The sequence below is a fragment of the Globicephala melas genome, chromosome 7 (genome assembly GCF_963455315.2).
Source record: "Globicephala melas chromosome 7, mGloMel1.2, whole genome shotgun sequence".
Classification (NCBI taxonomy): domain Eukaryota; kingdom Metazoa; phylum Chordata; class Mammalia; order Artiodactyla; family Delphinidae; genus Globicephala; species Globicephala melas.
Window position 1 is genome coordinate 18397268 of NC_083320.1, and position 12358 is coordinate 18409625.

General features: G+C 49.2%; 1 protein-coding gene across 1 annotated transcript; it reads left to right on the forward strand.

Annotated features, from left to right (window-relative positions):
• The first annotated feature begins 6539 nt into the window (after positions 1-6539).
• RESP18 (regulated endocrine specific protein 18) lies at positions 6540-11928 on the forward strand. Its single transcript, XM_060301809.2, has 6 exons — positions 6540-6797; positions 8468-8572; positions 9615-9747; positions 9978-10017; positions 10138-10227; positions 11790-11928. The coding sequence occupies exons 1-6, from the start codon at positions 6692-6694 to the stop codon at positions 11838-11840; spliced, it is 525 nt and encodes a 174-aa protein (XP_060157792.1). The 5' UTR covers positions 6540-6691; the 3' UTR covers positions 11841-11928.
• Positions 11929-12358: the final 430 nt, after the last annotated feature.

A 12358-nucleotide genomic window follows, 5' to 3' on the forward strand; every position in this document is an offset into this window, starting at 1 on the left:
CCCGACCAGAGTCTCTGAGGTGAGTGAAGTGGGATCCGAACACAGGGAAGCTTGGGGCATGGGGTACGGAGAGCATAGCCCCTGGCTGCACCAAAGGCCTGGTTTCAGATCCCTCCCTCCTCCCACAGACCATTTCTAAGGCGGGTAAAAGGCAAGGTGGAATTGCTGCTGGAACGACTGCCCACCCAAGCCTTCAGCTGTGTCTTTTTGGTCCTCCTTCCATTTGTGGAAGGAAAGTCTTCCCACCAGACGCCAAGAAACCACACAGAGAATAATGCACATTTAACAGGTTTGTACTTACGGTCAGTTTGCTCCTGGGAGCGGGGACATTAACCACCATTGCTCAACCAAACTCCAGCTGCCCCACACCTCGGGCTCTATATTTCTCAAAGCACTTTAACACCCAGATCATTTGATCTTCACAAATGGGAGCACATGGGAAAGTATCAAGCCCACTGTCTTCGTCTGTTCAGGCTGCTATAACAAAATACCATAAACTGGGTCGTTTATAAACAATGGAAATTTATTTCTCACAGTTCTAGAGGCTGCAAAGACCAAGGTCAAGGCGCTGGCAGATTAGGTGTCTGGTCAGGGCCTGCTTCTCGGTTCATAGGTGGCTCCATCTTGCTATAACCTCACATGGTGGAAGGGCAAGTGATCTCTCTAGGGTCTCTTTTATAAGGGCACTAGTTCCATTCATGAGGTCCTTATCCTCATGACCAAATCACCTCCCAAAGGCCCCACTTCCAAATACTGTCACCTTGTGGGTTAGGATTTCAACATATGTATCTGGGGGGGACTAAACATTCAGACCATAGCCCCCACCCACTTATACGGCCCAGAGAAATTAAGAGACACTCCTCTGGTAATACAGGCTTAATCATTGCTGCCAATGCATGTCCTCTCCCCTGTATCCTTGCATCTAAGGACAGAGCTAAACATAACACTCAGCATGTTTGTCTATATCTAGCTCTTATGAACTAGGTTGACCCCTACCACCCACCCTACTTTTTCCCATCATATATTAACTGTGCCTGGCCACTGCAGTGCATGGTTCCTGCCTCAAGGCAATTGAAGACTAGTCAGGGAAGTATTGTAAGCCGTAGATACAATGTATTCATGCAATAGATATTTATTGAACACATGCGTAGCTGACTCCATAGAAGCCCTGCTTCATGTCCCCTGGCCTGTCTCTGCACCCACATGCAGCTGCAGGTGGACAATACCTGCATGTGCTGACAGCTTCCCACCTCAAGCCATGGGACTCTTCTCATCCAGTGGATTTTCTGCAAGGCCCAGGGAACTTGCCTACCTATGCTCAAGACAGCCTTGAACTATCTGGGATTTAACGCCCTCAGAGGCTGCCCTCAACCAATTAAGGACTTAGTTTAGTGGGTAAAAGTTTCAGCATATTCTTCCCTTGGTGGGGGTCAATCTAAGTTCTACACAGACCCTCAGGGGTCCCCAGCAGGATTCACTCCCAGTTGCTCACTGTGATGGTTAATTTTCTGTGTTAATTTGACTGCACGAAGGGATGCCCAGATAGCTAGGAAAACGTTATTCTTGAGTGTGCCTGTGAAGGTGTCTCTGGAAAAGGTTAGCCTTTGAAATCACTAGATTGAGTAAAGAAGATCACCAGTGCAGGTAGACATCATCCAATCCATTGAGGGCCTGAACAGAATAAAAAGGTGGACGAAGGACAAATTCGCTGTCTCTGTGGACTTCCCTGGTGGTCCAGTGGTTAAGACTCTGTGCTTCCACTGCAGGGGGTGCAGGTTCGATCCCTGGTTGGTGAAGTTCCACATGCCTCACGTTGTGCAGCAAAAAAAAAAAAAAAAAACGACATTAAAAATTTGCTATCTCTGCTTGAACTGAGATATCCATCTTCTGAGTTTGGTTGGATATCAGTGCTTCTGGTTCTTGGGGCTTCGGACCCAGACTGAATTATACCACCAGCTTGCCTGGTTCTCTACTTGCAGATGGCGGATCACGGGACTTCTCAACCTCCATAATTATGTGCTTCCCCTTTTCTTCCTTATTTTGGATTATTGAAACAGTTTTTAGTATTCTAGTTTAGTGTATCAATTGTGTTTTTTACTATATTCCTATGGGTTTTTTTTTTTTTTTTTTTTTTTTTTTTTTGCGTTATGCGGGCCTCTCACTGTTGTGGCCTCTCCCGTTGCGGAGCACAGGCTCCGGATGCGCAGGCTTAACAGCCATGGCTCACGGACCCAGCCGCTCCGCGGCATGTGGGATCTTCCCGGACCGGGGCACGAACCCATGTCCCCTGCATCGGCAGGCGGACTCTCAACCACTGCGCCACCAGGGAAGCCCGCTATGGGTTTTTTTTATAATTTTTTTTTTTTTCCGGTACGCCGGCCTCTCACTGTTGTGGCCTCTCCCATTGCGGAGCACAGGCTCCGGACGTGCAGGCTCAGCGGCCATGGCTCACTGGCCCAGCCGCTCCACAGCATGTGGGATCTTCCCGGACCGGGGCACAAACCCGTGTCCCCTGCATCGGCAGGCGGACTCTCAACCACTGCGCCACCAGGGAAGCCCCCTATGTTTTTTTAAGTGGCTGCTCTAAGGATCAGAGTATACATGCTTAACTTTTCACAGTCTACTTATAATCACTGTTTTACCATCTCGGGTGGAATGTAGAAATCTCACCAGCATACAGGTCCCATTACTCTCCCCCATTTCTGTTGTAGTGGTCAATTAGAATCAATTACACCTACATACATTGAAACCTCTATCAGACAATGTTATAATTTTTGCTTTCAACCATCATACATATTTTATTTTATTTTATTTTATTTATTTATTTATTTTGCGGTATGCGGGCCTCTCACTGTTGTGGTCTCTCCCGTTGCGGAGCACGGGCTCCAGACGCGCAGGCTCAGCGGCCATGGCTCACGGGCCCAGCCGCTCCGCAGCATGTGGGATCTTCCTGGACCGGGGCACGAACCCGTGTCCCCTGCATTGGCAGGTGGACTCTAAACCACTGCGCCACCAGGAAAGCCCCATCATACATATTTTAAATGATTCAAGAGGGAAAGAATAGTCTATAATATTTACCCAGATATTTCCCATTTCTATTGCTCTCCCTTATTCCTTATGTTTCAGGTTTCCTTCAGATATAATTTCCCTTCTATCCAAAGGACTTCCTTTAGCAATTCTTGAAGAGCAGGTCTGCTGACAATTAATTAGTTTTTCTTCCTCTTTATTTCACTTTCATTCCTGAAGTGCATTTTACTGGATATAGAATCCTGGGTTGACAGTTCCTTTCTTCACCACTTAAAAAATGTTATTACACTTCCGGCTCCCATCATTTATAATGAAATATACACAGTCATTTGGATTATTGTTCTCCTTTAAGTGATGTGCTGTTTTTCTTTCAGACTGTTTTCAAGATTTTTTTCTTTGCTTTTAGTTTTTAGAAGTTTGATTATGATGTATCAGGACATGGATTTCTTCAGGTTTATCCCGTTTGGAATTCACTGAACTTGTTGAATCTGTAGGTGTATGGCTTTTGACAAATGTGGGAAGTTTTCAGCCATGATTTCTTCAAATAATTTTTTATGTACTACCCTTTTTCTCCTCTCCTTCAGGGACTCCAATGACATGAACGTTGAACTTTGGGTATTGTCCCACAGGTCCCTGAGGCTCTGCTAATTTTCTTCCCCAATGTTATCTCTCTGTTGTGCTGATTGGATCATTTATATTTATCCATCTTCAACTCAACTAACACTTTCCTCTGTCATTCTTATTCTGTTAGTGAGCCTATCCAGTGAGTTTTTATCTTGGCTATTGTATTTTGTAGTTTTAAATAGCACATAAGAAAAATAAACAGAACAGCTAGTGGTAGGAAATGCGGTTGGAGAAGTAGGCCCAGAACTGACCATATGGGACCTTGCAGGTAATACTATAGAGTACTAGTTCTTACACAAAGGGCAGAAGAAAATCACCAGGGATTTTAAAGAAATGAATAGAATGATGATTTAAAAATTTAAAAGACCACCTTAGCACTGTCAGAGAATGTACTGATAGAGGGCAAGAGTGGAACAGAGAGATCTGTTAGGAAGTATTGTTTTGGTCCAAGGGACACTGTGGTGGCTTCAGCTGAGCAACTGCAGAGGGCTGAGCACCTCCAGCTGGCCAAGAACTCTACCCAGAGGAGCTTGAGGTTCAAGGAGAATCCAGACCTGCATACTCACCGAGGGAACAGCTTCCGACTCCTCTCACCATGGCAACTGTGCTTCCTTTGCCCAGATCAGTTGCTAGGGTGACACATCAGCACTGAATGACAGAGCCCCACGATAAGAACTGGTTACCATGGTGTAAAGTCTGCAGACAAGAATCTGCCATTCTTCTCCAGGTTAAGGTCCTTAACTGGCTCTAAGTCTAAGGGAAAATCAGGGGCTGGAGAGAAGATCAAACACAGGAGCCAAGGTGAGGCCAGCTGTGGGGCAGTTGCTAAGTCACTGTGCCTCAGGACTTGCCCAGATCAAGGCTGTTATTAGAGCCTGTTACTTATTGGGGGAGGGGGAGTTTACATTTTAGAGGGGGAATAATCTAGCACATATATACACAAATTCAAAATCCCTTGTTTCCTACCATGTTAGGGCTTCTTTGAACTGTTTTCTTCTCTGAGCAAAATTTGCAGCTGGTTGAAACATTCCTATCCTCCACCCCCCGCAATGCCATCTACAAGAGCAGTTCTTGGACAACCTGCTTCTGAATTTATTAAGCGGGTTTTTGTCAAAACCCTTTCTGTGGGCTTGTCCGGGGGTAGGACAGGTGGGCTCCAGGCAGAGCCTCTGCAGTAAAATATATAGGATCAGAACAGAGAGGACATTTGGGGTGGGGATGTAATGCAGCTGGAAGCCTGGTTTCTGATCCCTTTCTCTTTTCCAGACATCATTCATAACATGAATGCAGGGCAGGGTAGGACCACAGCTGAAGTGTCAGTTTTCCTCATCCACTTCCCCTCCCCCCACCACCTGCCACACTTTATGGTGGTCTTTTTTCCCTTGGGAAAGGAAATTCCTCCCCTTGAACTCCAAGTCCAATAGGCCTGATAAACTGCTTGGTCTTCTGAGGATATCACTCTCAACATTAGGGTCCCCTCCAATGAATAGGGAAAAGAGGTGCAGTATCGATGCACATATAATTGATCATTTTGATAGCTATTTCTCTGGTAGTCTGAAATCTTAAAAGGGAGAAAGAAGCACACCCACCTCTGTTCAAGCCACCCAAAGACCAATATGTCCCTTTTTCTTGTAGCATTGTACTTCTCAAAGCAGGCTCACACTCATTTGCTCCTAGGCCTAAATTATTTCTGTAAACAATTTTTGAATATTATGTACAACACAAATCATTGACAACCAGTTCCTGGCATAATAAAATAGCTTGTGTCAGACCCTCCCATTAACATTTAACATATCTACTCTAGACAAAATATAAAAGTGATTGTATGAAAACATGGAGACCAGCCAAGCAAGAAAAACTAGAGGGAATATAATCCTTGAAAAAAGGGAAAACCTCCCCCCGCAACCAATGAGTTCCACATTTAACAGGCTTTTCCCTTAATGATACTTCACAGTTTCCTGTAGCACACGGGGAAATAGGCAGGAAAGGCAGAGAGTGGAAGTCTGAATGGCCAAGGAAGCAGTGGTTGGAGTACAGGAATGCCAGAGCAGGTAGAAATTGAGCAAGAACTCTGGGAAATGAGTGAGCTACAGAGAGGGGAACCCAAAATCCACATGCAAATTCCCCTCACATCCTTAGATACCTTCTAAATGGCACAAGTGCAGGGCGAGATTTTAAGGAACCTAGTGGAAAAGTCAAATATCTGAACAGGGATTTTTTTTTGTAGCTTCCACAGTGTTTGGGACACCAAGTTTGGGGTTCAGGACTCCCAAAATTAAAAGGCCTTGGTAGGGCTTCCCTGGTGGTGCAGTGGTTAAGAGTCTGCCTGTCGATGAAGGGGACACGGGAGGACACGGTCCGGGAGGATTCCACATGCCGCGGAGCGGCTGGACCCGTGAGCCATGGCCGCTGAGCCTGCGCGTCCGGAGCCTGTGCTCCGCAACGGGAGAGGCCACACAGTGAGAGGCCCGCGTACCGCCAAAAAAAAAAAAAAAAGAATACAGTGATTTGAACCTGGGCGATGGCAGTGGATGTGGAGGAGTCATGGACGTGCATCTACTCAGCAGGTCAAACCCGTGACTGCTGAAGGTTTTAAGGCGGGTAAGGGTGAAGTAAGCAGCAGGATAATAAAAACAGACTAGATTCATTGAGTGCCAACTATCCAGTCGCTGTTCATATTTAATCCTCGCAACAAACCTATGAGGCAGGTACAATTCGCACCCACATTTTACATGCAATCCGTTTTTCCAGCCTTGGGATTGGGAGTAGAGGCGGTAGTCCTCGGGACCTGGTTTATGTAAAAAAGGAGTGGGCTCCTGGGAGTAAGGTGGGGTGGCCTGTGGGGAGGTAGGGAAGTAAGGGTTGGGTAGGCGTCCGCAGGGGGCAGGGCCCGCCGGCCATTGGTCCCGCTGCCAAGGGAGCTTTGTGCAGATCCAGTCTCGCCAGCGGGTGGGAAGCGACAGCCCCGCTCAGTCCCTCCAGCAGCTGTCTCTACCTCATCTGCGATTTGGTGGGGAGCCAGCGCACCAAGCCCGGGAGGATGCGGCGCCCGCTGTGGCCTGGGGGCCTCCGGGGGCTCTGGCGGCTCCTCTGCTTCCTGCTGCTGAAGAGCCGCCCAGGGAGCGGCCGCGACGTTAGTGATCACGGTCAGGACCTGGGGAGTGCGGGCAGGGCCAGAGAGCGATTCTGAGAGAAGTGGGTCCGCGGGCCTCAAGGTTAGGAACTTAGGAGGAAAGGAATCTGTTTGGGGGGTGAGAAGAGAAAAATGCGCAGAAAGAGGCGCAGGCCTGGCGTGGGGCTCGGTGTATGGGGTGCGGACTTAAGAGAAGCGGACTCGGGAAGATTGGGGATTCGGGAGAAGGACTGAAACACACGGGGCCAGCGGGAAGTAGAACCGGCCTGGGCGGCCGCAAGAGAACCAAAACGCGCTGAGGGGCCAGGGAAGAGATGCCCATGGCTGAGGGATAGTCAGGGGACCAGGATCTCTGCACAGTAGGAGCAGGGGCCGCGGGTATCGGGCTCCGGAGAGAAGGCTGGGCCGAGGGATGACCCAAGGCTTCTTTATAAGCCCCTAGAGCCTGGTGTTTGCGATCCAATTTCCGGTAAGAACGGGAAGGCTAGGATGGGGTAAAAAAGGATGGAGGGGGAAAGGATCCATCCTCTTCCTTCCCCTTCACTCTGCGCCAACCGGGTAGACCATCGCTGACACGTGTGAGCAGCCAGAGACCGACTGCGCAGACTCGAGGATTCCAGCGCCCTGCGCTTGGGGCAGACGGCGCAGACTCCTAGCCTGATGCCAACTCTCCTCGCCCGATTCTTGGGTTTAGAGGCCAATGCAGAGGACTCGCGAAAAACTGTAGGAGGAGACCTGGGGGCGGGGGGCGGGACGCGTGGGGTGGGAGAGGACCGGCAAGACTTGTGGGGACGACTCGCTCTCTTTACTGCCCAGAGCCGCCTCCATGCCAGGCTTTGGCCACCGCTCAGCACCACGGACAGCGCCAGGTGCCCTGTGGGTCTGGCTGAGGGTGTCTGGGTCACCACTTTTCTATCAGTGCTGGAAGCGCTGCCTCAGAGAAGCTCTCTCCTTCCAGAAGCTATCTTCCTTCTCAATATTAGGTTCTGCTCCTTCCTAAAGCCAGGAAAATGATATTAGGATCCATTTGACTGGGGAAGAGAATTCCCTTTTCATGATGACTCATGGTAGTTCCACTATAGGAAAACAAACAAACAAACAAACAAACAAAAATCCCAGACTCCAACCCTACCCCATTTACCTGGAATGAGGCAAGTGTGTATAGCATTAGGAATTATCTCCATCCCCGTCCTTCCCTTTTGCACAGTCGGGCAAACTGTGGCTTTCAGGACAAGGATCCAGACACTCAAACCCTATACATACCAATATTTTCTTCCTCGAAGGATTCCAGGCGTCCTCTCCAATCCCCTCCAGGCTTCAAAGCCTTCCCTGAATGCAGTTCACCTGCTCCCCATGCCCTACCTGTTCACCTGATTATCCATTCTATGTGTGTAGCTTTCTGAGTCTCTTCTTACCTCACCCTCCACAGGCTGCCTGTGGAGCTTGGCTCTTACCTGGAAGTTGGTACCAAAGGTGAATGAGGTGCAGGGGCTGAGGAACAGGGCAGGTGGTGACGGGGGAAGGAAAAATGAAAAGGAGGACTTGAAAGGAGGTGGGGGTCTGGTGAGGGGGACAGAGACCACTGAACCCAGGGGTGATAGTGGAAGGAAGCTGCTTTCCTTCAGCTGGGATTTGGAAGGCTTCTGGTCAAGCTCCTTTCTCACACCACTATTTTGCCCTTAGATGGTCAGGGCCAAGTGGGAGTGGGGCACGTCTGGACCCTCCAAGGATTTACCACCCCAGTCTTCCAGCAGTTGCAAGTTGTACTCCAGCAGATTATGCCCCAAGGTGAGTAAGAGCTGGAGAAGAGAGGCTGAGGCTTGGTCAGATACAGGGGTATAGTGAGGGGCTTTTTGACCTGAGAACAGGCTTTCAGCCCCAAATGTCTCTACTTGACACTTTCCTGTCATGCTTACCTCATGGAGAGTTGGGAGAGACCAAAATGGGGATGGAGGTAGAAGGGCAGGCTGTTTGCCCTTGAACACCCTGGAAGGGCCCAGCAGAGGCTTCTAGAAGAAGCCCCTGGAAGAGGTCAGCATCTAACTCCTTGGGACTAGCCCCAACTCCAGGCACGATCTGAGTTTTTCCAGAGCCAGGAATCCTTAAGTTCTCAGCCAGGAGAATACACACACACACACACACACACCCCTAAGCCTCTGAATAGGAAGCAGAGCAAATTGTATGACAAATAGAAGAGAGGAAGGAAAGCGAGTGGGGACTCCCATGAAGACAGATGGCTGACCCTTCCTTAGAGCAGAGTTTCATGAATGGGAGAAGAGTCAGATAGGAAATCTGGCTTGAGTTCATGTTACTACTACCACTACTGATGTCTAATATGTGTAAAATGCCTTAGAGTAGTGGTTCTCAAAGTGTATCCCCAGACCAGTAGCATCAGCATCACCAGGAGACTTGCTGGAAATGCTAATTCATGACCTTCACCCCAGACCTCCTGAATCAGAAGCTCTAGGAGGGAGGAACAGCCATCTGTGTTTTAGCAAGCCTTGCAGGAGATTCTGATGTACTCTAAAGTTTGGGAATCACTGCCTTAGAGTTTTCTCAGCACTCTGTACATCCCTAATCTCATTTAATTTTCACAATAGCATCAAATGAGTCAGCAAAAAGAGTACAGTCCTAATCCTAACTGAATGTTTATTATATGCCAGGCACTGTACTAAGCAAATTTTATATGCCATCTCATTTCATTCTCTCCACAAACTGTGATCCTTTGGCTACTTGAGGGAGAAGGGGAGTGTTGACCTCACTCTGGTCTCTGGAGTGGGCCAGTCAGAGCATCCCAGGTATTAATTCACCACCTCCTTTCAACCTGCAGGTTTGTTCTGGAAGGATGACATGACCCAGGATGTGATGACACAGAAGATGGGGCACATTGGCAAACTCCACCCCCAGGATCCATGTGTGAGGATGGGGCAAGAAGCCTTTCCCACCAAAACCACCGGGGTGAGGTGTGTGAAGCCTATGGTCAGTCCATGATGTCTGGTGCACAGAGAGAACAGGGAGGGAACGGGTATTAAAACTGCAGGTAAGAGCCGCCAGGAGCACTCTGAGAATGACTCAGAAGTCCTGTCTGGGATCTGCAGGAAACAGTTCCATGAACCACTAGTGACACCTGCAAAGGGAGACGAGGGAGGTGCTAGCAAGCCTAGGTCCCATTTCTCATCCCCATCTCTTGTAGGAGCAAGCAAGGGGAGAAACTTCGACTCCTATTCCCCAAGGTGAGACTCGTGTCTTCTCAAGACTTTTAAAAGCCCTGACTTTGGGTCCCATCTCTTTCCCTCTGGGGCCCTGTCACCCTTTTCTGCCTCCTTCTTGACTCCTGGCTTCCCTCCTCACAGGCCCCAGTGGTCAAGGTGAACAGGGATCAGTGCTTTACCTCCAAAGTGGTTTCGAAGGCCCTGAAACGAGAGGTGACCAACCCTGTCAAGGTGAGGGGCTCACTTTTTCTAGGGAAGTTGGAATCACCAAGGACATGTTTAAATGAGGGAGGCAGGTGTGAAGGAGGGAAATGGGTATTGGTGTGTGAACACAGAAGCTGCATTTTCCTGTCTCTCTCAGACTACTTGTGGGCATCCGTATGAAAGGTTGGGGGGCGTGATGCAGGTGCTGGGAGTCTCTAAGGGTGAAATGATCTATAGGATCATTCACAGGCACTGAATTTCCAAAGGCATAGAAAACTGCAGAGTTTTCAATGTTAAGTAAAAAGTTCTCCTTTTCTCCATGTACTCCCTTGTATATAGCAAGTGATAGCAAAGCTCCTTTGGATGAATGGGAGACGTAGCCCAGAGGCCCTCACATGCACCTCTTCCCCGCCTTGCTCTACTCTGTGGCCTGGGCAAGTCAACTGGGCAAGGCTCGGAGTTATCTACCTAGGATGCTTGAACTCTTCGGAATCCAGATTGAAAACACCCATTTAGCACTCCCATCTATCTACAGATGAGACATTGGGGCCCAGGCTGGTCAAGCAACTTACTCAAGGCTGCATAGCAAGTTCATGGCAGAGCTAAGACTGGACCCAGGTCTCCTGATTCCCAGCCCTTTCCCCATACACAGTCCCTGCCCTTCCTCTCAGGGACTGCGGTGTGGGTTGTGCTGCCCCAAACATCAGACTCCTCCATATTGACAAAAGTCCTTTTCTGAACTAAGACCTAAATTACAAGAAGGCGGCAGCCAGTGGAAGATATGAAGGAAGGGCCTCCCAGGAAGAGAGCACCGCAATGACAAATGCCCTGACAGAAGGATACCATAGCAAGACTGAGGGAAAGTCAGTGGTAGAAGATTAGGTTGGAGATGTAGGCTCGGGGTCGACCACACAGGGGCTCACAGGTCATGGTGAAAGTTTGGATTTTATTCCAAGGGTAGTGGCAAGTTAACTAGGAAATTTTAAGGATGGGGATGTAATAATGTGATATGATTTTAAAAGCTCACTCTAACGGTATCAGGGATGGATTGTGAGAAAAGCGACAGTGAAAACAGAGAGTCCTGTGAAGAGCCGATCATCCTGGTCCAGGGGAGACTGAAGTGGCTTGGACTGGGGTGGTGGCAGCGGAGCCGGCACCTCCAGCTAGCCATGTGCTCCATCCAGGGGCAGCCTGCACCTCTGGGGGCTTCTAGCCTCTCACGCTCTCCTAGGAAACCAGTTCCTACTCCCATAAGATGGCAGCTGAGCTTCCTAAGCTTAGGTTGGTCGCTGGGTCCACACACTCAGAGCTAAGTGACAGACCCACCTGTGAGAGACCGGCTGCTGCCATGCCTTCATGAAAGCAAACAAGGTGCTGCCGTTCTTCTCCAGCCTGAGCCCAAGGGAAAATCAGCAGATGAGAACTCTATGAATTCTGTGTGGGAGCAAAGGGGACAGGCACTCAGTCGATGGGTTGAGTCACTGTGAGCTGACTCAAATCAGGGTGTTATTGAAGCATTTGCGGGAGAGTAGGTGAGGGAAGGGCCACCTCTCCACATACCGGTTCCAATCCTTTATTTCTGGTTTTAGGGCTTCTTTGAGTTGCCCCCCACTGTGGGCCACAACCTTGTCGCTGATTGAGACCTAATGCAAAGCTGCTTTGCCCCATTGCCCTCTGGAGGGGAAGTTCCAGGATGACCGAAATCTGGATCATTAAAGTGACTTTGATGCAAACTCTCTGTGACTTGCCCTGAGGCAGGATGGATCGGGTTTGGACCTGGCCACAGCCTTCAAAGTGAGAGAGGTGGGACCAGAACAAGGGTTGCGGTGAGGAGAGCACAGCCCCTCACTGCTGCCGGAGGCTGCTTCTGTCTTGTTTTCTTTCCAGTGACCATTCCTGAAGTGAGGAAAGCGAGGATGGGACCACAGCTGGAATGGCAGCCTTCTTTACACACATCCAGTTATGCTGTGTGGTCTAGTTGCCCATCCTTCCATGTCAGACAGGCCTGGACCCTGCTGTTTTACGAGGGTCTCCCACCTCCACTATTACAGCCCCTGCCAGGGCTCTCTCACTCTGTGCGCTCAAGAATCAACATAGAAGTGCTGTAGTCAAAGTGTACACACATTAAATGTTTTGCTGACTCTTGCCAGTTTGCTCC

What these genes read in the sequence shown, in the direction of transcription:
- RESP18 (XM_060301809.2), top strand. Translation starts at nt 6,692, where the DNA reads ATGCGGCGCCCGCTGTGGCCTGGGGGCCTCCGGGGGCTCTGGCGGCTC. An exon ending in CCAGCAGATTATGCCCCAAG is followed by an intron (nt 8,573 to 9,614) that starts GTGAGTAAGAGC and finishes TTCAACCTGCAG; the next exon opens with GTTTGTTCTGGAAGGATGAC. An exon ending in TTCGACTCCTATTCCCCAAG is followed by an intron (nt 10,018 to 10,137) that starts GTGAGACTCGTG and finishes CCCTCCTCACAG; the next exon opens with GCCCCAGTGGTCAAGGTGAA.